This window comes from Heloderma suspectum, chromosome 3 (genome assembly GCF_057233095.1).
Source record: "Heloderma suspectum isolate Gila_16-S chromosome 3, 16-S_ref, whole genome shotgun sequence".
Taxonomy (NCBI): Eukaryota; Metazoa; Chordata; class Lepidosauria; order Squamata; family Helodermatidae; genus Heloderma; species Heloderma suspectum.
Window position 1 is genome coordinate 28,741,692 of NC_139460.1, and position 25,889 is coordinate 28,767,580.

At 43.1% G+C, this 25,889-nt stretch overlaps 1 protein-coding gene across 1 annotated transcript in view; it reads left to right on the forward strand.

The window, feature by feature from the left end:
* GRIA4 (glutamate ionotropic receptor AMPA type subunit 4) overlaps positions 1 to 25,889 on the forward strand; it is a 197,291-nt gene that overhangs the window by 113,231 nt on the left and 58,171 nt on the right. Inside the window, exon 3 of the mRNA XM_084842695.1 lies at positions 3,123 to 3,307. Within this exon, the coding sequence (XP_084698821.1) occupies positions 3,146 to 3,307 (162 nt within the window). The 5' untranslated portion in view covers positions 3,123 to 3,145. The remainder of the gene's footprint in view (positions 1 to 3,122; positions 3,308 to 25,889) is intronic.

Below are 25,889 nucleotides of genomic sequence, written 5' to 3' on the forward strand. Positions count from 1 at the left end.
CATTTGGAATGTTGCTGAATGTCATTCAAGATTTTGAATGGTTCGGATTGCATCCCTAAAATGACTTTCTCCAAAGCAATTGCATTGATTTCACCAGGCGTACTCCAGGATGAGCAATTTGAGCTGTTCACTCTTGGGAGGCAATCCACCCAAAGTTAAGTACATTCAAGTTCCATTGATATTATTAGGAAAATTAATTTGGAAGGCACATTCTGAGACTTCATCTCTTTATTCCATTGTGAATCTATTTTGAGCAGAAAAATATATGGGAATGAAAGAGTGAAATGGACCCTTCCTGCTCCCCTACCAGACTGAGCTACCTCCATCTGCTTTTACCCGATTAAAAACAATACTCAAAAGAATGCAACATGGAACCACACATAACATGTAGTTTCATCCTCCATAGTGTGCTTTCCAGGGATGTGTTTTGTCTAATCACTCTGGCTCTGAGGTCGTCATTAGATTTTAGCTCTGTTAGATTGAACAGCCTAGACTTTGTAGAGTTCAGAGGTTGCCTGTGGTGATTAAGTAAATAAATAAACAAACAATTAATAATGAATGAAAGTAGAATAGTGGCAAATCATTGTGCCCTTTGAATGAAATGGGCTTTGCAGTTGAAATATGCCAATACTACAACTACTTTAACTATGTCTAAAAACAAGAATAGCTTCACAAGCTTTTTATTCTCAAAACCCTTTATAAACATTAATTAAAGCACAAAACCTCCCTCTAAGCTAAAGACATGTAATCTTTGTTCATTTGTGTGTGTGTTTATATTAATAATGATGTGTAATAGTAATAAAGACTAATCTTATGAATGTACAAAGAGCATAAATATGGGTTATATGTTTTGCTCAGATATAGTTGAGTAAATGTGTCCTTGTATACGTACATATTTTGGATAACCAAAATATGTGAACAGATTAATTTATTAATGAGCAGATTCAAGGTAGATGCCTTGATGCAGCAACAGCAATCTGTGCACAGAAACAGCACATGAGTACCTGTGCAGGTGTGGGCAGGTGGAAGGGGCAGGGGAGTCCTTTATCCAGTGATGGGATTATGTTTTTAGATCCCTCTGCTGCAGCTGTATTCTGCATAACCATGAGCATGGTAGTACTCATGGTACTCATTTATGCTGTACCCAGGGTTACCTAAATCTGAGCAATAGAGTTTAAACTGTGCATCTATTAACGGTACATTTTATAATTTGGGAGGCACATTTTTAGATGACTGGCTCCCAATAAATAAATTGTCATATGGTGATTAGTCAGCTGAAATGTTTACCTTCAGAATATATCTTCAAAATAGCACCCATATTGAGTTGCTGTAATTCTCAGTCTGAATAATACTTGGTAATTAAGGCTAAAATCATAGAATAGTAGGGTTGGAGGGGGCCTACAAGGCCATCGAGTCCAACCCTCTGCTCAATGCAGGAATCCAAGTCAGAGCATCCCTGACAGATGGCTGTCCAGCTTCGTCTTGAATGCCTCCAGTGTGGGAGAGCTCACTACCTCCCTAGGTAAATCCTATGCAACATGGAGAATAATAATAGTAAGTTGCAGTGTTATTTTAAAGATTACATCTAGATAATGCATATTAAGCACTTCTAACATTTTAGAGTGCTATACAAGTGTTAAATATTATTATTCACATTTACTTGGGAGTAAGCCTCATTGAATTCAATGGAACTTACTTCTGAATAAATATATATAGGAATGGGCTGTATGTCAGGGACGATGGACTTCTGTATTCCTGAAGGCAACTCTATTCTCCAGACACTAGCCCAAGGGCTGTATCCAGTGGTGTCATTCCGTCAGCACAAAGCTTCTACCTTTGCAGAACACCTGTTTTCATCCTTATGCAAGTGTCAAATCCAATACTTTCATTCCACTTGCACAAGTGCTTGCACAAGCCATTGCACAAGTGCTTTCACAACTCATTATGAATTCATTATGCTAGATGTTGCTTGCACTAGTTTGTTTTGCTAGTGCAACTGCTAGCAGAACAAGCAACCTCTAGCAGAACACCACCTCTTGTACTTTTTCTGCTAGCGTTTTGTTGGACAACCCAACGCGTTTTGAACTATCTGTATATAAAGTTGGCATCACTTAGTGGTAAAGACTTCACAGATGGAAAGAACATGCACTTAGATGGAATGAGGTCATTGAGTGATGGGGAGACAGTGTCAAGAAATAAATGGTCTTCCTGAAAGCTCCCTCACAGGCAAATTGGCAGAGGTAGTTTGTCTTTCCAGAATGCACATGACAGACAATGCAATAAAATGTATATGAACTACAAATGGAGTCTCTCATTGCTTCTTTTCCTTACAAGGGAAAATGTGAGCAAACTTTTTTTTTTAACCACACTTTGATTAAAAAGTAGTAGAGCCATTAGGGGCCAGGTAATGTTGCTTGGCAGTGGGCTGAACCTGTGACCTACAGTAGAATCCAGAGAAAGTTGGCTATGCCTAACTCCTACTGAAATCAGAGTAACCTTTTATGAATGGTGTGCTTAGGTCAGGGATTCACAATGTGGGTGTCCTCAGACACCAATGCGCCCCTGGACACCTTCCTTGGTGGAGACCAAGGTGTCCTGCCCCTCCCATTTTTTAATTAATATATTTTCTTAATGGCAACTGGGATTGCTGTGAATTAGGTTTCTGTTGGTGCTGAAAACTGGATTCAAAGGAGTTTAGTATGTTTAGCTCAGACTGCACCTCTGTCTTGTACTCAGTCTTTTGGGCAAGTTACTATTCCTTTGCCACACTTGCGATGGTAGTCATTTTGTGGTGGTGTCCGGGACAGTTTCAAAAATTGCCAAATGTGCTGTTGGCCCACAAAGCTTGTCTACTCCTGGCTTAGGTCCTCTTGATTTCAGTGGCAAGTAGGTGTGACCAACTTTCTTTGGACTGCAAACTTAATAAACTAAAAAGTATTTAAATGATTGACAGCAACAATATGTGTATGTAATAGGGAGAGGAGAGAAAGCACAATATAGCTAGTAACTGTAAATCTTAACTCCTCACCAGCTCCATAAGGAACTTGATATTGATTAAACAGTCTTATGATTCACAAAATGCAAGGACTGTGTCATTAGTGTTTTGTGTCCTTTTCTTTCAGGTTACTCAATACTTCAAGCTATTATGGAAACAGCAGGAGAAAAAAGCTGGCAAGTCAGTGCCATATGTGTGGAGAATTTTAATGATGCAAGCTACAGGCAGCTTTTAGAAGACTTGGACCGGAGACAAGAAAAGAAATTCGTAATAGATTGCGAAATAGAGAGGCTTCAGAATCTCTTAGAACAGGTAATATCTGCTTTTATTGTCATTGTAAACACATTAGTATAGCCCCAGAAGAGCGACCTTTCTCCACCACCTTTCATTTTGCCTTGCTAATCATAGTAGGGAATTTTCAGGGTGTTTTTCCTCCCTCCACTCTTTTATACATACAGTAGTCCAGTATTTAATCTCCACCACTAGCTCCATTTGCACACTGATGTGAACTTCCCATCAAGCAGCCTTCGGATCCAATAGGAAAAACTGATGAAGGCAGCAAGCAGTGCTCCTATTTTAAGGCCAAATCAGACATGATGGCAGAAAACCTGTTTGCTTAAACCCAAGTGTCCCCAGTGAAATGTAGAGCAGAGGCCTGGTTCTTAGAGCAGAAGGAAGGCACAGATGAGGGGAGCTGAATTACCCCCACATCTTCTGCATGCCTTCCTGATGCTTCTCCTCCCAAATGCATTTCCCCCAGCCAAGCTCACTTCCAGTATTGAAGCTCAGCTAGGGGTGGACGAAAGTCACTTACCTGTCGTCGAAGCTTGTTCGCGGTGGGGGGGAGGCACTTGGTTGCTCCCCCCGTGAAGTTCAGGCCGGGGGGGAGGCTTCCCGCCTCGCCCGGCCGAAATTCAGGCTGGGGAGGAGGCTTCCCGCCTCGCCCGGCCGCGAACTCCAAAGTTTAAAAAAAAAAAAAAACGCCCCCGAGATAGGCTACGTGACGATTAACGTAGCCTATCACGGCTAGATCTGCAAAGTGAGCCGTGATAGGCTACGTTAATCGTCATGTAGCCTATCACGGGTGACTTAAAAAAAAAAAAAAAGCGCGTACGTTAATGGCGGCCCCCATAGGGAGCCGCCATTTGCGTTCCTTATTTGGTTGCTGTAGTCTACGTAAAGATTTACGTAGACTACGGCGAAAATAAGGGCAACGCTATTTGCATTGCCCTTATTTTCGCCGTAGTCTACGTAAACCTTTACGTAGACTACAGCGACCAAATAAGGAACGGGAATGGCGGCTCCCTATGGGGGCCGCCATTATCCGTACGCGTTTTTTTTTTTTTAAAGTCACCCGTGATAGGCTACGTGACGATTTACGTAGCCTATCATGGCTGACTTTGCAAATCTAGCCGTGATAGGCTACGTTAATCGTTACATAGCCTATCACGGGAGTGTTTTTTTTTCTTTTTCTTTTCTTGGAATGGCGGCGGTGGCAGCCGGTCAAAAGACCGGCTGCCGCTCCCGCCCCGCACGAACGCCCGCCGAACCGCCGGCCGGACCCGCTGCCGGGAGGGACATTTGGCAAAGGTAAGTCCCGTCCCGGGGGGGGGTGCGGGGTGCGGGGGGGTGCGGAGAATTTCTCCCCGAAACTTGTTCGGGGGGCCGAACACGTTGGCGCTCGGCCCCCCGAAGTTTCGGGGAGAAATTCTCCGCCATCCCTAAGCTCAGCTGAGTAGAAAAGTGCTTGACTATTGAGTTCCTGAGCTGCATCCCTACGCCAGATACTCACCTTTTTGCTTTAAAAATCTCTCTCTCTCATGCACGTGCACGCTCATACACTATGTGTGTGACTGGGACTAACTGGCACACAGACTGGGACTAATCTGGCTTTAAACAAATGATTCTGCCACTGTCGCATCAGGCTTATCCCAATGCCTTCTTCCAGTGAAACCAAAAGCTAGGATTGCTAGTAGATCATATTACAATAGCAATTTATTTACAGAACACCTTTCCAAAGCAATAGAATTTGCAACACAGTAATACGTATCTGCTAACAAACTCATCTTAAAATGGCCATACACCAGCTGAATTATTTTGCAAAGGGAACTTCCTTAGCACCTCATATGTGACCATTCAAGTCTAGCTATTATGGAGGTATAATGGAGCACGCTTGGAATTCCTCCCTGGTACAAAGAGCAGTCTGTCAGCTTCAAAAAGCTCCAGTTTTGGTCTTCCACTCTTGATAGCTTCATTCTGTTTTTTTTGTAAATGGATTGCTTTGTGTGGCCACATATATTCAATAGGTAGTTGCCAATCCAGTCTGTAAAAAAAAAAAAAAAGGAGAGAGATAGTCCAAGATAGTCTTCCCCAACTTGGTGCCCTCCAGATGTTTTGGACTACAACACACATAATCCCGAGCCAGCATGGCCATTGGCCAGGCTGGTGGGGAACTGTGGGAGTTGTAGTCCAACATACGTGGAGGGTACCAGGCTGGTGCCCTCCACGTTGTCTGCACATGCACAGTAGTTATCCTGGCCTTCTGAATTGTTTAGTGTCTGTCTGTATGCTCACACGTGCATGTTCATCAACTGACTGCAGCATCCGGTGATAGCTTGCAAGTGTAATTGGGTCATCACAGATGTAACTTTCATATCTTTTCCCATTACTTCACTGAAAAGGACTGCATTTGGAGCCTGTCCACACATTCATTTGCTATTCAATAAACTGTACAGTAGTCGAGTGTAGAGAAATCAAGTGTTGCACATATATGATCAAGGCCCTAGAATCCTGATAGGATGAAGAACGGTGTCTAAATCTGTTAAATAAATAAATAAACCAGGCTCAAAGTGCAGGCCAAATCGCATTCAGAAGTCAACAGAATAATTTACAAGGTCATCAGTCATAGGTATCCAATCCTTGTGGACTGAAAAAGTCTGTGTGAGTTAAAAAGAAATGGGTATATGAATCTCATTTTTGTTAAAGATCTGAAGCACACGTTGTCTTTGCAGTGCAGCCAGTACCACGTGTGAATTGCAGCAAAGGAATGCCATCTAGTGGTGCTACAGGTTATTTTATTATGCTGCTATTTTAAAAAAAAAAAAAAGTTCACAAGGCATGCTTGAGATCTTTAACACTTTATTATATAAAAACCTAAGGGATTGTGGGTCAGAAGCTGTGGCAAAAAGTTTTCCTCCCCTCTGAAATGCTGCATTTAGATCCCTGATAACCTTCAAAACTAGCCATAGATATAAAGAGACTAGGAAATAATGATATGGCATTTCCAAATTTAGCAGTAGTTGTTTCTACAGACATTGCAGTGACAAATTCTCCATACACATTTGTTCCCGCAAGCATCTGAATGTGTTTTTAGGCACAAATGTTATACCTTATAATAAAATCTTTCTATAGTCTAATATATTATCACATAAAACAGAAATATGATCTTACATTTAAGATCATGAAAGAGTAAAAAAGCATTTTTTAAAATGTGTGAGCATAAAATAGTTTGTCTGTGCAGCTGTTGATTTATAAAATATTCTACTGCCACTTTTTCACCATGATATGGATGCTAAATCCCCAAAGCTATTTGAATACCTGTGCATAAACTCATAGATGTACTGACTGATGATTACATGAGTTTTTAATATACACTGGCTTGGTTTGACCATAATACACTGGCCAGCAAACATAATCTGAAACCATGGTTTGTAGTTGAGTTGTGAATCTCAGTTTGTATTAATTATGGTTTGTCAATATGTTTGAACTCAGTATCCTGGCTTAATCCTAATTGTTTACCTCACCGCTTGCCTGGCTACAGAGATGCAAGGGAAAAGTGACTAGAAAACAAAGCAGCTCATGCAGCTAATTCCGGAGACTTTCACTGGCATTTTGACAGACCTGGCAAAACTCTGCCTGGCAACAGGCTCCTTTTTCCAGCATTCTCCCCAGTCCTCACTGACAAGTTCTCCCTCTCTAGCCCGGCTGAATAGCTCTGCAGCAGCCTAGCAAGGGAGAAAAAAAATAAAGGGATTATGGGTGCTTTTACCCATAACTAATGAGGAATACATGTTAAAAGTTCTTAGCAAGCTATGCCAACAGTTCAACAGATGAAAAGCCTTCCACAATCACCACCACTTCAACTCTTGCTTTTCTGCTAAATTCTGCAATGATCCACCCACTCCTTTTCTGTCATAAGGACCCAAGTTATTGTTAACACCTCTTCTTTGCTCACCAAGGACATTTTAGTAATGGGAGGTGGGCAAATGTGCCCATATTTAAAGAGTGGCCACAGGCAACAGTAAGGATATTTATTCAGATGGTTTGGGAGGAAAGGATGAACAAAGAGAAGTTCTAGGGCTATATTTTGCTCATGGGCTTGTCAAGGCTGGTCAAAGCCCTCTGAGGTGGAGAGCATTCATCTTTGCTGACTGTTTTCTACAGCCAGCCAATAGCAAAAGTACCCGTGACTTGGTGATGCCTTGTCAGTCCTCAGCTGCCACAAAGTACTACAAAATCACAGTGGGGTAATCACATAAAAAACAGAGGCAAAACTAACACTAAGTGAAACAAATGGCAATCCATTTGATCATCTGTGAACAGGTTCCTGGCTTCTTCAACAAACCATGGTTAAAGAAACCATGGCTTAGCATTAGATCAGAATGTGGCCCAAATCCAGGTATATTCCTGCCCAGCTAGTCTTGTGCAACAACTACGGGCTCACATTCCCATTTTACATCAAGATGTATTCACCCTGTTCAATGGGGCCCAAATGAGCATTGCAGTGATGCAAATGCACATCCAGAATCCATGCATAAGCTTTCACAGTTAGTCCATTGCTGGAGGGATGTGAATTGATATCCAAGATACTAATATTGCACTATTTGTACATTTTACATTCCAGAGTTAATCCTTAAATAGCCTTCTTGAACTGTGAATGACATTTGTTCCTTTAACAACAATTTATAATCCTTTTTTCCCTAAAAAGGATTATTGCTTAATTCATAAACAGACAATATGACAGGCAAAAAAGCATTTTGAAGAGCATATCGCTAACAAAATCAAGGCCAACCACAAAGAATTCTTTAAATATATCAGAAGCAGGAAACACAGTAAGGAGGCAGTTGGACCATTGGATGACAATTGAGTTAAAGGAGTACTGAAGGAGGACAAGGAAATTGCAGAGAAGCTGAATGAATTATTTTCATCCGCTTCACTGCAGAAGATATAGGACAGATATCTGTGCCTGAACTGATGGTTTCAGGAAGGGAGTCTGAGGAACTGAGGCAAATAGTGGTGACAAAAGATGAAGTTCTCAACCTTATTGATATATTGAAAGTGAATACATCACCAGGCCCAGATGGTATCCATCCTAGAGTTCTCGAAGAACTCAAATATCAAATTGCTGATCTTCTAACCAAAATATGCAACATGACCCTAAGGAATATTATGCTGCCTCCATCGCGTCTGCAGAGTGCTGTCCCAGGAGGCTGTTCCAAGTGGTCTGGAGGCTGGTCGGTCCTGTGGCTCCGGAACCACTGGAGCATTCTAAGGCCTCCTGTGAGGCCTTGGCAAGGCACTTTGCAGATAAAATTGATCAGATTAGGTGTGTTACTCTGAACGCTGTGGATACAGTTAGTGAGCAAGAGGCGGCCTGTGGCAAACCGGTTTTGTGGAATCGGTTCCAGCTTCTTCCTCCTGATGAAGTGGACAAGGTGCTTTCATCGGTACGGCCGACCACCTGCTTACTTGATCCTTGCCTATCTTCGCTCATTATGAGCTGCAGAGAGAGACTGGGTGAGGGGATCAAGGCGGTGGTGAACGCCTCCCTTGAGGAGGGAGTGATGCCATCAGCCCTCAAGGAGGCAGTGATAAGACCGCTCTTAAAGAAGCCCTCCTTGGATCCTCAAGTTTTGAACAACTTTCGCCCAGTCTCAAATCTGCCATTTTTGGGCAAGGTGATTGAGCGGGTGGTGGCGGTGCAGTTGAAGGCACACTTGGAAGAAACTGATTATCTAGACCCATTTCAGTCGGGCTTCAGGCCTGGACATGGGACAGAAATGGCCTTGGTCTCCTTGGTAGATGATATGAGGAGGGCTCTGGATAGGGGTGAATGCTCCTTCCTTGTTCTCCTCGACCTCTCAGCGGCTTTCGATACCGTTGACCACGGTATTCTCCTGGACCGCCTGGAGGGGTTGGGCATTGGGGACACCGTATTACGGTGGTTCCGGTCCTTCCTCTCCGGCAGGTACCAGAGGGTAGCACTGGGAGAGGAGGTTTCGGACCCGTGGCCACTTACTTGTGGGGTGCCACAGGGTTCCATCCTCTCCCCGATGCTACTTAACATCTATGTGAAGCCGCTGGGGGCTATCATCAGGAGGTTTGGTGTGCAGTGTCATCAATATGCGGATGACACGCAGCTCTACCTATCGTTTAAATCTTCACCAAGGTTGGCCGTAGAATCCCTGTCCAAATGTCTGGAGACGGTGAGTGGCTGGATGGGGAGGAGTAGGCTGAAGCTGAACCCTGACAAGACCGAGGTACTTTTGGTGGGAGACAAGAGGAGGCTAGGGGATGTTGACCTGGTGCTGAATGGGGTACGGCTACCCTTGAAAGACCAGGTCTGCAGCCTGGGGGTCATTTTGGACTCCCAGCTGTCCATGGAGGCTCAGGTGTCAGCTGTGAGCCGGATAGCACTGTATCAACTCCATCTGATATGGCGGCTGCGCCCCTTCCTTCCCGACCATCTGCTCCCATCGGTAAGTACATGCCCTGGTCTCGTTTAGACTACTGTAATGCACTCTACGTGGGGTTACCCTTGAAAACGGTTCGGAAACTGCAGCTGGTACAGAACGCGGTGGCTCGCCTGATTAAAGGCAGCCGCCGGCGAGATCACATCACTCCAGTGCTGAAGGAGTTGCACTGGTTACCAGTTGTTTTCCAGGCCAAATTCAAGGTGTTGGTTTTGACCTTTAAAACCCTATATGGTTCCGGCCCAGCCTGTCTTAAGGAGCGCCTCCAGCAGCACCAGACAGGCCACTTAACAAGATCAGCCTCGGATGGCCTTCTCTCTGTCCCATCAGCCAGGACAGCTAGACTGGTGGGGACGAGGGAGAGGGCCTTTTCTGTGGTGGCCCCCACTCTGTGGAACTCCCTCCCTAGGGAACTCCGTCATGCCCCCTCTTTAATGAGCTTCCATCGTGCATTAAAAACGTGGTTGTTCAGGCAGGCATTTGGGGTGGGTTAGGGTATTTTAGAAAATGTTTTTATTGTAGAATTTTATTGTTTTAAACTGTTTTTACTGTATGTTGTACATCGCCCAGAGTGGCTGGGTGACCAGCCAGATGGGCGATTAATAAATTTAATAAAAAATACATAAAAAATCAGCCTCTATACCAGAGGACTGGAAGATGGCCAATGTAACACCAATTTTCAAAAAAGGATCCAGGGGGGACCCAGAAAACTACAGGCTGGTTAGCTTAACATCTGTTCTGGGTAAATTGGTTGAAGGCATTATTAAAAATAAAATTAGTAAGCATATAGAAGGACAAGCCCTGCTGAAAAAGAATCAACACAGCTTCCACAAAGGTAAGTCCTGTCTCACTAAACTTTTGGAGTTCTTTGAGAGTGCCAATAAACATGTAGACAGCAGTGATTCAGTAGACATTGTTTACTTGGACTTCCAAAAGGCTTTTGACAAAGTCCCTCACCAAAGACTCCTGAGCAAACTTAATAGTCATGGAATAAGAAGAAAGAGCCTCTTATGGATCAGTAACTGGTTAAAGAACAGAAAGCAGAGAGTAGGAAGAAATGGTCAATTCTCCCAATGGAGGAAAGTAAAAAGTGGGGTCCCACAGGGATCTGTATTAGGACCAGTGCTTTTCAACCTGTTCATAAATGATCTGGAATTAGGAGTGAGCAGTGAAGTGGTCAAGTTTGCCAATTACACCAAATTATTTACGGTGGTTAAAACAAACAGGGATTGTGAAGAGCTCCAAAAGGATCTTTCCAAACTGGGAAAATGGGCATCTAAGTGACAAATGCAGTTCACTGTAAGCGAGAGAAAAGTGATGCACATTGGGGCAAAAAATCCCAACTTCAAATATAGCCTGATGGGATCTGACCTAGCGGTGACCAACCAAGAAAAAGATCTTGGGGTTGTGGTGGACAGCTCGATGAAAATGTCAACCTAGTGTGTGTCCACTGTAAAAAAGGCAAATTCCATGTTAGGCATAATTAGAAAGGAATTGAGAATAAAACTGCCAAGATCATACTGCCCATATACAAATCTATGGTGCAGCCACACTTGGAATACTGTGTACAGTTCTGATCACCACACCTAAAAAAAGATATTGTATAGCTGGAAAAAGTGCAGAAAAGGGTAATTAAAATGATCAAGGAGCTGGAGCATCTTCCCTATGAGAGGTTACAACAACTGGGATTGTTTAGCATGGAAAAAAGGAGAATAAAGGGAGACATGGTAGAGGTGTGGAGAATATGGATAGAGAGACATTTTTCTCCCTCTCTCAAAATACTAGAACCCAGGGTCATTCCATGAAGCTGATTGGTGGAAGATTCAGGACAGATAAAAGGAAGTACTTCTTCACACAGTTAAACTATGGAAATCGCTACCACAGTATGTAGTGATGGCCACCCATCTGGATGGCTTTAAAAGGGTGTTGGAAGAATTCCAGGAGGAAAAGGCTATCAATGGCTACTAGTCTTGATGGCTATGTGCTCCATCTAGTACCAGAGGCAGTGAACCTATGTACACCAGTTGCTGGGGAACATGGGTGGGAGGGAGCTGTTGCGCTCATGTCCTGCTTGTGGGTTCCTGGTTGACAGCTGGTTGGCCACTGTGTGAAGAGAATGCTGGAGTAGATGGACCCTTGCTCTGATCCAGCATGGTTCTTCTTATGACACTTAAAATCAAGGTTTTGTCATTTCCTTTAATGGAGTCATAAGTCTAATTATTATAGGAGATATCTCAAAATAGTGGTAAGCTTAACATTTTGTAAGGAGCTTTGAAGATGTGTTTTGTTTTGTTTTTTGGCAGGGAAGCTCAAAAACCCAACAGGTTCTGTCGGTTGGATGCCTTAGTAGTAGTACTAGTAGTAGTACTACTACTACTACATTTATATCCCACCTTCTCTCTAAGAAGCTTGAGGTAGTGTACATGATTCTCTTCTATCAGTTTTATCTTCATGACAACCCTGTGAGGTAGGTTAGGCTGAGAGATGATGACTGGCCGAAGGCCATCCAGTGACATTCATGACTGAGTGGAAATTTGAACTTGGGTCTCCTCAGTCTTAATCCACTATATTTGTCATTTTTGAACTTAAGCTTGGACTCAGTACTCGCTGCAAACCTCATTTCCCATCAAGTCCTAATAAAATAAGGATAAAATGGCATAAGAAAAGGAAGGAATAATCAGTGGGCTCTAGTTTCCTAGATTCCTCCAAATACATTGATGTAGTGCTCCACACAGAACTACATTTCCCAGCATACTTTGCAATATGTCACTGTGAGATATTGTACTAGCAGTCTCATTTCTTGCCTTCAGATGAAGGTTATCATGTGTAGGTTTATGTGATATTCTCCAGTGGCACATTCATGGAGGGAAAAATCCTATGGCCGCTAGGCAGCGGCTAGACAGCCATAGGATATGTTGTGTTCTGGGAACCGACCTCGGAGCCCGTGCTCCAAGGTCAGTTCCCAGAGAACTGACCTTCCCCCCACTTCCACGCTGCCTCCGATGCAGCGTGGAACAGCCCCATCCTCCGTGCTCACAAGAGGAGCGTGGAGCGGCTGGAAAAGGTCATGGCTGGGGGCGTTCTGGGGCAGAGAGGGCAGAAATGCCTATACGACACATCCTGTGTGTTGTACAGCAGCCTCCTCCCCCTCTCCATCTTCCTGCGGCTAGACAGCCGCAATCGGCTGTCTAGCTAAAAATGCAGGGCAGGAGGAGCACAGAGGGAATGATCCCCTCCGTGCTTCTCCTGCCCTGCTTTGGATAGGCAGTCGCCTCCGAGTTCAGAAGTGGCCGCCTATCTGGATAGGATCACACCCTTAGAAAACATGTCAGATAAGCAAGGTTTATCTGAAGAAGAGCCATAGCTTAGTGGTAGAATGAAAGGTCCCAGATCCAGTCCCGTATCAAGCATTGTGCTGGCATTTTCATCGCCCTAAGTCACCCTGTAGCATAGCATGGTGATTTAGGGAGCATTGGTCCAGTTGCCTTGGGACAGACTGATACATTCCCTTTTCCCCAAAGAAAGACTTGTGTGTCCTCCATTTTAAAAAGTCTTTGAAATATTGGGTGCTTTAAAGGGAGACTTCATCGTCAGCTCAGTGCTACTTCTGCTTATTTGTCCAGCCCAAATGCTGATTCTGGCATGAAATACGCTGTTGCCCAGATATTTATATATTTATTTATATATTCAGTGCACCTGACAGTGCCCATCTGTGTATCAGCTGTTAGGGAGAGTTGAACTCGTTAGGCCTATAACCTCTCAGGGTGGTGTGCTGCTATAGCAGTTTTGCTGCTTTGTGCTCACTTTTGCGATGTTTACAAAGATGCATTCCCAGCTGCTCAACTTGCCTGAAATTACGCTCAGCTGCTGTTGAATTTTCCAGTTCCTTTGCAGAAAATCACTTTTTCCATATCCATATCAAAAGCTTGTTTGCTTTTAAGACCAAATTGGACTTAATTGTCCTATAAATCTGTCCCCTTAGAATATGGTCTTGTGATTCTTGAAAATGGACTTCTTTATAATTCAAGCCCATAGATAAACACGTTAACAGCTATAAATTAATTAACTCCCACTTTTCTGCCTCAATTTATCTACACACAAAATTATCAATAATTGCTAAGCTGACCTTTCATTTCAGCATAATTGGAACAACCCACACATTCTGCATTAAAAAGTTTAAGTGGAAATGAATATTGAGAGATCCATCCACTTTACACAAAGATGTAATGTGTTATTGTGGAAAAAAAAACCTACCATGTTCATCTAAAACTTTCCTATTAAAAATTAGATTTGATTGTTAGCTTCATTGTATAGTGTTATATGCAGGTGTGTGTAATACAGAAACACACTGTATATGCAGGTGTGTGTAATACAGAATCTCTCCCTTCATCCCAGATATGTTTGCCAAGAAGAATGATTGTTTATAACACAAAAAGCTGCAGCCAATAATTAAGATAAAGGGCCTGAGGATCAATTTGTGCAATGTTTTCCCAAAGTGCCTTGCAAGGAAAAGGAGCTCCAGCTGTCAGCCAAGAGTCAGAACCAGCAATCCAAACCTACCCTATTTATTGCTGCCTACATTGTGTAGCCAAAATACTGCAGACAAAATACATGGCCAATTTGAAAGGGAAGGAAAGACCTTAAAGCACGGTTCGGCAGAAGGCAGACTGTGGTCCAGAAGTGAACCAGTTTCCCCATTTCCAGGGCACTATTTTGATCCTGCTGGTTGCTGGGATTTTTCCCAATAATGATGGACTAGATGGGCCTAGATCTGATCCAGCAAGACAATTCTTAATGCTCTTAAGCAAATGTACAAATACAGGACAGCTAAACAGAAATTAATTGTGCGTCACCTCTAGTTCAGTGTACCGGCTCAAAGACAGAACTACAAATCAGGATTTCCCAGTTTGAATCTCACTTTTGCCATGAACCCACTAGGCAGACTTAGGCCATGTTTCCATGACAATGTAAGGAGAAGTGAGTGGAGGAGTACTGGATTTTCTAAAAGGAATCAGCGTTGCTGTGCTTTGGTCCATGCAGGGCTCCACAAATAGGTTCTCCGCACCGGTAAAAATTGCTTCACAGAACATACTTGCTGGTGGGGATGGAGGTTGGAGTGAATGTCATCTGACTGGCAGGGGCTGCACAACCAATAAGAGAGGCTCCCCTGCACCACTCTCCCCCATTTTCTTCTGACAGTCCAGATGCACCTGCATTTCAGGAGCAAGCCTCATTGAGCACAGTGGGAGTTACTTCCGAGTAGACACATATTGTTTCTGCTGTGAAAGAGGTGGAGGGTGAACACAAAGACGGGAAACCAGCCCCCATTTTAACCGGCAGGACCTCTATAACGAAGGGTCAAAGTAATTACTTCCTAAGGCAATAAAGCAAACAAAGGAGAATCAGAGCCTTGAGATCACGCTTTACCACACTTCGGGAGCTGGGCTTTAAATTGTGCCATGTCAATTGAGGGGGATCTCTGTAAGTACTGATGTGGGCATTCAGAGGGCAAGTTTCATTAAGCACAATGGGAGTTACTGCTGAGTAGACACTAATTGCCCCTTCATGGATCACTGCCTTGTTGTGGCGAAGGGGCTTGCATAAGTGCAGGGCCACCCAAGATGGACAGGTCATGGCAGAGAGTTCTGACAAAATGTGGTCCACTGGAGAAGGAAATGGCAACCCACTCCAGTATTCTTGCCAAGAAAACCCATGGAATGTATCACAAGGCTAAAAGATATGATGCCGGAAGATGAGCCCTTCAGGTCAGAAGGTGTCCAATATACTACTGGGGAAGAGCAGAGGGAATTTCCAAGTAGCGCCAGAAAGAGTGAAGTGGCTGGGCCAAAGCCGAAAGGACACTCAGCTGTGGATGTGTCTGGTGGTGAAAAGAAAGTCCGATGCTGTAAAGAACAATATTGTTTAGGAACCTGGAATGTCAGATCAATGAATCAAGGTAAGCTGGAGGTGGTCAAACATGAGATGGCAAGCTTGAACATCGACATCTTGGGAATCAGCGAACTAAAATGGACAGGCATGGGCGAATTTACTTCAGGTGACCATCATATCTACTACTGTGGGCAAGAATCCCTTAGAAGAAATGGAGTAGCACTCATAGACAATAAAAGGGTAGGAAAAGCAGTACTGGGGTACAATCTCAAAATCGATAGAATGATCTCTAGAATGATAGAATGGACCTGGAGCTGACTGTGGCTCAGATCATGAGCTGCTCCTTGCAAAATTCAGCTTAAATTGAAGAACATAGGGAAAACCACTAAACCATTCAGGTATTACCTAAATCATATCCCTTCTGAATATACAGTGGAGGTGAGGAATAGATTTCAGGGATTAGACCTGATAGACAGAGTGCCTAAGGAACTATGGACAGAGGTCCATAACATTGTTCAGGAGGCAGCAACTCAATCCATCCCAAAGAAAAAGAAATACAAGAAAGCAAAGTGGCTGTCTGACGAGGCTTTACAAGTAGCTGAGGAAAGAAGGGAAGTGAAAAGCAAGGGAGAAAGGGGAAGATATACCCAACTGAATGCAGAGTTCTAGAGAATAGCAAGGAGAGACAAGAAGGCCTTCTTAAATGAACAATGCAAAGAAATCGACGAAAACAATAGAATGGGAAAGACTAGAGATCTCTTCAAGAAAATTGGAGATCTCAAGGGAATGTTTTGTGCAAAGACGGGCATGATAAAGGACAAAGAAGGCAGGGACCTAACAGAAGCTGATGAGATTAAGAAGCGGTGGAAAGAATACACAGAAGAACTATACAGGAAAGATCTGAATGTCCCTGATAACCATGATAGTGCAGTCACTGAACTTGACCGGACATCCTCGAGAGTGAAGTCAAGTGGGCCTTAGGAAGCATTACTAACAACAAAGCTAGCGTAGATGACAGTATTCCAGCTGAGCTATTTAAGATCCTAAAAGATGATGCTGTGAAATTGCTGCACTCAATATGCCAACAAATTTGGAACACTCAACAATGACCACAAGACTGGAAAAGGTCAGTTTACATTCCAGTTCCAAAGAAGGGCAATGCCAAAGAGTGTTCAAACTACCGTACAATTGCACTCATTTCACATGCCAGCAAGGTGATGCTCAAAATCCTACAAGCTAGGCTTCAGCAATATGTGAACCAAGAACTACCGGAAGTACAAGTGGAGTTTCAAAGAGGCAGAGGAACAAATCTCCAGCATTCGCTGGATCATGGAGAAAGCAAGAGAATTCCACAGAAACGTCTATTTCTGCTTCATTGACTACACTAAAGCCTTTGATTGTGTGGATCACAACAAACTGTGGCAAATTCTGAAAGAGATTGGAGTACCAGACCACCTTACCTGTCTCCTGAGAAACCTGTACGAGGGTCAAGAAGCAACAGTAAGAACCAGACATGGAACAAACGAGTGGTTCAAAATTGGGAAAGGAGTATGACAAGGCTGCATATTGTTCCCCTTCTTATTTAATTTATATGCAGAGTACATCATGAGAAACGCCGGGTTGGATGAATCACAGGTCGGAATTAACATTGCCAGGAGAATTATCAACAACCTCAGATATGCAGATGATACCACCCTAATGGCAGAAAGCGAAGAGGATCTCAAGAGCCTCTTGTTGAGGGTGAAAGTGGAGAGTGCAAAAGCTGGTTTGAAACTCAACATTAAAAAAACAAAGATCATGGCATCTGGCCCCATCACTTCCTGGCATATAGAAGGGGAAGAAATGGAAGCCGTGACAGGTTTTACTTTCTTGGGCTCCAAGATCACCACAGACGGTGACTGTAGCCATGAAATTAAAAGATGCATGAAATTAAAAGACTATATGGAAGGCTGAGCACCAAAGCATCGATGCTTTCGAACTGTGGTGCTGGAGAAGACTCTTACGAGTCCCCTGGACTGCAAGGAGGTCAAATCAGTCCATCCTAAAGGAAATCAACCCTGACTGTTCATTGGAAGTACAGATACTGGAGCTGAAGCTCAAATATTTTGGCCACCTAATGCAAAGAGAAAACTCCCTGGAAAAGACTCTGATGCTGGGAAAGATTGAAGGCAAAAGGAGATGGGGACGGCAGAGGATGAGATGGCTAGATAGCATCACTGATGCAATGAATATGGTCTTGAGCACACTCCAGGAGAGAGCGGAGGACAGGAAGGCCTGGCGTGCTATGGTCCATGGGGTCACGAAGAGTCGGACATGACTGAACGACTGAACAACAACAACGAAGACACTAATTGGTTTGTGCAGGGACAGGAAGCACCCCTTGACTGGGCCACGGTGAAAGGCACACCGCTGGACACAGCTAGCATACCCAAGGTAAAAGCGGGGGTTGGGGCACACAGCAACTATACTGAGGAGAACCCAACTTAAGGAAAAGAATTGGACTTTAAGCAGTCTCAGGAAATCCAGTTTTTCCCTTTTAAGCTCTGGGGTGGCTGCTCAATGGCCATGATGTCATGTATCCCTAATGACCTCAACATGCAACCAGCTCAGAGTAAATCGCTGGTGGAAACACCCCCTTAGTCAAACAACTCTCTCTCTCTTCCTGCCTCTCTCCACCCACTGCAATATGGGGATGATAATAATGATGACCGTTACTTATAAGATTATTATAAGAATTAAAATGAGATAATGTATGTGAAGCTCTTTACATGCTATAAAGTGCTGTATAAGTGTGTGTGTGTGTGTGTGTGTGTGTGTGTATTTAACAACAGCAACAGCACCAACAGATCCTGGGGATGCAGTCTTCATTTGTAAATATAAAGCATAGTAGTGGACAAGAATTCTAGTAAAAAAAAGTCAGATGGTACAAAATTGAAGTCAGCCCATTCCTGACCTAGAAAGTGTAAGTCTGTTCTCTCCTGCTCTACAGCATTGGCATAGTAGCCACATTCAAGAGTTTGAGCTTAACGGCCTTGTGAGGTACGGCAGCAACAGCTAAATGGCCATGAGTATTCAACCAGGGGGTATTAATTATTCCAAATGAGTCAACGTGCCAACCAACAAATTCAGGAGTGTGTGTGTATATTCTGGACCTGTGAACCATAAGTGAGAAGAATGGGACAAAGAGCATATTAAAAGTGTTGAGGCAGCGACATAGGTTTTTCTCTCCCCCATAACTGGAAATAGAAACATCCATATGTTGTTGAATGCTGATGACATGGCACTTCTATCCACCACTCAAGTAGATCTAAGGAGGCTTCTAGACAAGCTAGGCAGTGTTTGTAGCTTGGAGAATTTTGTTATAAATTACTCTAAAACAAAGGTAATGGCCTTTTCAAGGAGGAAACACCTTCATAAATGGCACATAGATGAGCACATGATTGAGCAATGTTCCAGCTTCAAATACCTAGGGATACACTTCTCCTCTAGGGGCAGTTTGAGATCTCATATAGAGGCAGTAAGACTCTCAGCTTGGAGAACAGCAAAAGGAATTCTAACTGTTGGGAGACTTAAAGGGGGCTCCTTAGTAGGTCTTACACTGAAAATCTGTGCATCCAAGTACTCCCTCAACTCCTATACAGGGCTGAGATATGGGGGCAGGGGCAGGACTCTAGCTGAGACCATCCAGAATGGGTTCCTGAAGGAACTGTTGGCACTCTCACCAGGGGTTACTTCCTCCTTGCTGAGATTAGAAGTTGGACTGCTGTCTATTAAGGCAAGAATCCTTAAGGCAACTATTCTCTATGGGAAAATATTGCTGAATGCTGAGGAAGGAAATCTAGCAAAGCAACATTTTGTTGAGCATTTTGCCAAAGGTGGATGGGCCCATTATAGGCTATCATTGTCACTGTTCTATTTTGGAGAAGTTCAGACTACCTTAGTTCATAAGCATAAACGGTTCATCAGAGACAGAATTGTTGAAGTAGATTGTCATGAAAATGTATTTGCCAGCCAATTTCAAGCATTTTTCTCATGGTTCAGCCTTTTAAAGAGAGAACAATCCTTTCAACAGTACCTTCAGGAGTTTACTTTTATTGCCCTTAAAAAGACATTTACTGCCCTTCATTTTCAAACAATGCCACCAGAATATTTGGGGGAAAGTTTAAAGAGATCCCCTATGCACAGTGGTTGTGTATCTGTGGCACCGGGGAAGCAGAAGATGTAGTGCACTACTTGTTATATTGTCCCATGTATAGGGAGCCAAGGGCTCAGTTTCTGGTAGGGATGTACGAATCCCACTCATCTGTCCATTCTGGGGCATCCGCGGTGGGGGGGAGGGGCTCTGTCCCTCCCCCCGGAATCCTCCCCAGCCAGCTCCGCTCCGCGGTGACTCTGCGGAGCCGCCAGCCAAGGCCAGCCGCAGCCAGAATTCCAGTCGCGTGGCTGCCAAGCCGTGCTAGGCTACGTAAGTATTTACATAGCCTATCACAACAAAAGGTAGCCACTCAAATGGCAGCCAGTACGCCATTTGCGTGGCTGCCTTTTGCCATGATAGGCTACGTAAATACTTACATGTCATGATAGGCTATGCATTTGTGGCTGCAGCAGCCCGGTAGTGGCCGGGAGACCAGCCGGAGCTGTTGCTGCTGCCGCATCTGCCACCACTGCATCCGCCACCACTGCATCCACCGCCAGGTAAGCTCTATCCTAGGGGGATTCCGCGAGGTGGCGTGGGGGGGAGGCCATTTCATTATGGATTCCATCATGGATTCCGGATTCTAAAGAATCCAGCCTCACTGGAATCCATGGCGGAATTCTCTGACATCCGTAGTTTCTGGAGGATCTTTTGAAAATAAGAGCTGGATGGCCTTCAGCGGACATAATCTGTGATGTTGGCAGTCTATAGTCATTTCATCACTACCTTTGCAGTAGCGACACAGAAAAGATGTCTGCAGTGGATTTTAAAGGAGATGAACTGTGACAGACCTTTTGTAAATGTGTGTTACTGACACTGTTGGTTTGCTTTTACTGATATTTTGTGTTGCTGTATTTTACATAGTATTGTATTTTGCTATTTGTACCACTGACAAATAAATTACATTCATACACTCATTCATTGAAAGTACTGGTATCTCTCAAGTATGAGGATTTCCTCCTCATGGTTCAGAATATTTTGAGATGGAACTAGATAGGAAGGAAGTATATTGGCTTAGATGGTCAGAGAATCAAGCAGCACAGACGCCAAGTACAAAATTACCTTTATTGTTTGGAAAGAGACAGAACCTCAGCATCTCAGGGCTTCTTGTTGGAAAAAATGGCTCTTGGTCTCTTGAGATAACCCAGATATTTCATAGCAGGGACAGTAGCAACTGATTTCGAGTGCAAAACGTGTGCTTATGTGTGTCTGTACCTGAGTTGCAGACAAAGGGATCCATGAGCAAAGAGTGCACCATTTATAGAAGGGGCTGATTCAACACAGTGTTTAAGATCATGGGTATGACTTGAGAATCTATGCTGCACTGAATTGTAATATTGGCAATGTTATAGGTATAACTTTTAAGTAGAATGATATTTGAAGTTTGTGTGTAATGGAGTTTAAATTTAATCCTTTTAAGTAACTTTTTAATATTTTTTCTTTTTCTTTCTTGCTTTCTTCTTCCTTTTCCTTCTTCTGTTTTTTTTTCTTCTTTTTCATTATTGCTGTGTCCTCCTAAGAATACTGTATTGTTGGAAACTGTAGATAATGACTAGGTTGTTGCTACTGTTTATTTCATTTATAAAGATAAAAAATAGAATAAAAAGTATTTTAAAAAAAGAGAGAGGGAATCCAGTTCAGCCATAAAATTGCTAAGTGGTCTTAGCCACTGTAACTCCATCACTACCACCAACATTGGTGGTATGGAGATGATGATAATACTGGTCTGACATAAAGGTTTATTATAAGGGTTTCTGAGGAATTATATGCTTTGAGTTCTTGGAAAAGGTGCTTTATAAAAGGTTTTACCCTTAAAGAAAGCCTAAAAATAATTTTAAATAAATAAAGAAGATATCTTATGATACCTGTCTTAGGCTTGTCAAATGCTATTTAGAGTCCAAAATGGAATCCCAGTACTGGCAGTCAGATATGAATTTCAGATACCAATCAGTATTTCAGATACTACACCCAGAAATACTATTTCCAGTTTGGCAAGGCTAGTTGTCTTTGAATACTGAATTTGAGCGTGGGACTATAGAAACTGCCCCAGTGAATGCATGTTTACATTTCTCAGAAGTTAGCTATGAAAAACAGAAATTTAGTATTAAAAAGAGAACAACAGGAAGGACCGAAACCCACTAAGACAATTCCTAAGAACATAAGAAGAGTCATGCTGGATCTTTATTTATTTATTTAATTAATTAATTTCTATACCGCCCAATAGCCGAAGCTCTCTGAGCGGTTCACGAAAATTAAAACCAAACACACAATAAAACAATTTAAAATATATAGAATATTAAAACCACAATATAACAATACAACCACAATAAAACCTAGCAGCAGTGCAGGAGTTTAAAATACAGATTTAAAACAGCAGAGATAAAAATTTAGAAAGCTAAAATGCCTGGGAAAATAAAAAGGTCTTCACCTGGCGCCGAAAGGAATACAATGTAGGCGCCAGGCGAACCTCACTAGGGAGCTCATTCCAGAGCCGGGGTGCCACAGCAGAAAAAGCCCTCCTCCTAGTATCCACCCGCCTCACTTCCTTTGGCAGGGGCTCACGGAGAAGGGCCGCTGAGGATGATCTCAAGGTCCGGGCAGGCACATATGGGAGGAGGCGATCCTTCAGGTAACCTGGCCCCAAGCCGTTAAGGGCTTTGAATGTTAACACCAGCACTTTGAATCGGGCTCGGAAATGGACTGGCAGCCAGTGCAGCTGGAAAAGTACTGGCGTAATATGAGCTCGCAGGCCAGTCCCTGTTAACAATCTTGCTGCCCTATTTTGGACCAGCTGAAGTTTCCGGACCGTTTTCAAAGGCAGCCCCACGTATAACGCATTGCAGTAATCCAGACGAGAAGTTATCAGAGCAAGGATCACTGTAGCTGGGCTATCTCTGTCCAGATAAGGGCGTAGTTGGATCATAGCAATGGTCCATCTAGACCAGCATTCTGTTCACACAGTGGCCAATGCCAAACAGCTGCCTGTGGGAGGCACACAAGTAGGACATGAATGTGATAGAACCCTGCCATTTATGTTCCCCAGTAACTGGTATCCAGAGGCATGCCGTCTCGGATGCTAGAGGTAATATACAACCATCAGGACTAGTTGCCATTGAAAGCCTTATCTTCCATGAGGGTTAATGCTTTCTGATACACACTTTCTACCTCTCCTTTCTAGCTCTGTGCTTTCTTTTTAAATGCAACATTCCAGTCTGCCTCTACATTTGAAAAATACCCACTATCTTCCAGTTAGGAGTGCCCTGCCAACAGCATTCTAGATAAAGCTCCTGCTTTTCATTAGGGAATGGAAACCATCAACAGGTCCCTCAGTGCCTGCTGCCTCTTTCAATGAGTCTGTAAAATCTTCTGTATCTCAAAGTCTTTTTCCAAAGTCTATCTACAGTGCTACTACAGCCATACTGAACATTCACCAGCACTTAGTGAATCATCTTTTTTTCCCCCTCAAAGGCTGTTAAAATATTTTGTGGATGGCTTTCTGAAAGATTTATCCTTTCTTCAAGTGCTGCATAGAAACCTCATCTTGTACATGGTTTATATCATTGCTATTCCTGCCACAATACTGCCACACTAGTCTAGTTCTTTTTACTTGTTAGAAGCCTCCCTGCCACTAATAATTTATATTATGAGAAGACCCTCTTGTTTCTTTTCCTCTGGACAACGGATTGCCAAACAGTCCTGCATGCGAAGCCTCAGTTAACTTGTCATTTGTTAGGGGTGTTCAGCTTAAATATAGGTCTTTTCTTTACGAAAAAGACTTATCTTGAAGAATACTTAAAAGAAAAAGGTGTTTTGTATTATCGGACCTTGTCTTAAAGACAGCCCCATATTAATTTATTTATGTATACAGGAGATGTATAGCCTGCCTTTCAATTTTAAAAAGCTCTCAAATCAGCACAAATACATTTTAAAGCATCAGTAAAATAATTGAATTATAAAATTGGAAGGTCATCTAGTCTTAACACCTGGAGGTCATCTAGTCTAGCACCCTGTTCAGTATAGGATCTGCACTGCAGAATGCAATTAGAAAATTAGAACATATTTGAATGATGACTCTCCAGCCTCTGCTTAAATACCTCATAGCATCATAGAATCATAGGGTTGGAAGGGTCCTAGATGACCATCAAGTCCAACCCCCTGCTTAATGCAGGAAGCCTGATTCCCAGGCGGTCTCCCATCCAAGTACCAACCAGAGCTGACCTGCTTAGCTTCTGAGATCAGACAAGATCAGGCGCATCCACCTACAGCAAAGGAGAGCCTGCCACCTCCTGAGGCAGTCTGTTCCTCTGTTGAACAGCTCTTTAGGAAAGTTTTCCCAATGTTTAACTGAAATCTGTTCCCCTGAAATTCCAGCCCATGTGTTCTACTCCTTCTCTCTGGAGCAAAAGAGATCAAGTCTGGGTGGGGTATGCTGGGAATTGTAGGACTTTTTTTCTGTCTAAGCATGCATAGGATTGTGCTCTAAGACACCTAGATCCTGTTTGTATGTACTACTCTCAACCCATGTGTCGTCCATCCTATACTAGTGTCTTTGATTTGTTGTTGTTGTACCTAAATGCAAGACTTTATATTTATCTCTATTGAGTTTTATCTTGTTGGTTTTGGCCCAGTGTTCCATCCTTTCAAGACCTTTTTGAATCTTGTTTCTGTCACTGTTACTTCAGGATTAAAGTAAAGCCGCACAAAACAGTATAAATAAAAGCAGCAGAACAATAAAATAATAACCATAGTAAAACAACAGCTAAAACCAAATAAAATACAATAAAATAACGGGATCCTAAATAATATGAAAAGCACAAAAGAACAGGATGAACTTTGCCTGGCACATAAAAGATAGCAATGAGGGTGTCAGGGGAACATGTCTCTGAGAAAGTTCCACAGTTTAAGCACCTTTACAATAGAGGCCTGTTGTCTGTTAGCCTCCCACCTAACCTCAGAAGGCAAAGCACCTGAAGATGAAGTTGCTGGGCAGGTTCATGTCCTTCATAAGAACAGGTTCATCTTTTTCTGGATGATGCATGATGATCATTAGTGATGCATTAATATCTTCAAGTAGGATGTGAGCCACAGGGGATTGTTAACAGACCTGATGACTGGCTGCAAGATAAGGAAAATCCATTTAGGGGAATATATGACAAGCTGAGTGGCTGAATGGTAGAGGGGGAACTGCAGGAAAACATATTTCTCATTCTAAAACTTCCTCTGTCGGTCTTAATACAAAAAGGACAGCATCTTTGCTTTTGGTTTTAAGTTCCAATCATTACAAGAACATTTTCTTAGTGACAAAAATAAAAAAGAAATAAAGAAGAAACAGGCAGACATTAATAACACAATACAATGAAGCTACATGGTAACCAATATATTAATATATTTCCATCATACCTATGCTATACTATCATTAGATTCCAGAGGGAGCAATCCTATCTGGATTGATGGTCGCCTCCAATCCCACAGGTGACCGCCTATGCAGTGCAGGGCGGGAGGAGTGGTGAGGAGCAGATGTCCTCTACGCTCCCGCCACCCTGCTTTCATGGCTAGGTAGCCAATTTTGGCTGCCTAACCGTGGGACCTCAGAGCATGATAAGGGGCAGCCGGATGACACATAGGAAGTGTTGTACTGGCACTCCCCACCTGGCCTGCCCCCAGGAACACCCCATTTTCCCTGTTCCATGCTGCTGTTCCGAGTATGGTGCACAGGACCAATCTGCACTGCCTACGAGGCAGTGCAGGACGGGGTGGAGGTTGGTTCTCCAGGAGCCAATCTTGGAGCGTGGGCCTTGGGATTGCTTACTTAATGTATCCTGTTACAGCTATGCCATGAGCCCAAAAAGCACTAATCCCAATGTTATTAACATGTAGTCCAAGTCACTCAAGAGGTAACAAGCCTCAGACAAGTTTGGAGAAAAGTACAGGATTCTGTGAGATTCCGACTTCAATGGCTTTTGGGGCATGATATATATGGAAAGACAGTATATAAATAAAATGAAAATGGCTCTGATTCTGTAGGACTTGGGAGAATTCCCAGAGGTTGATGTGAAAG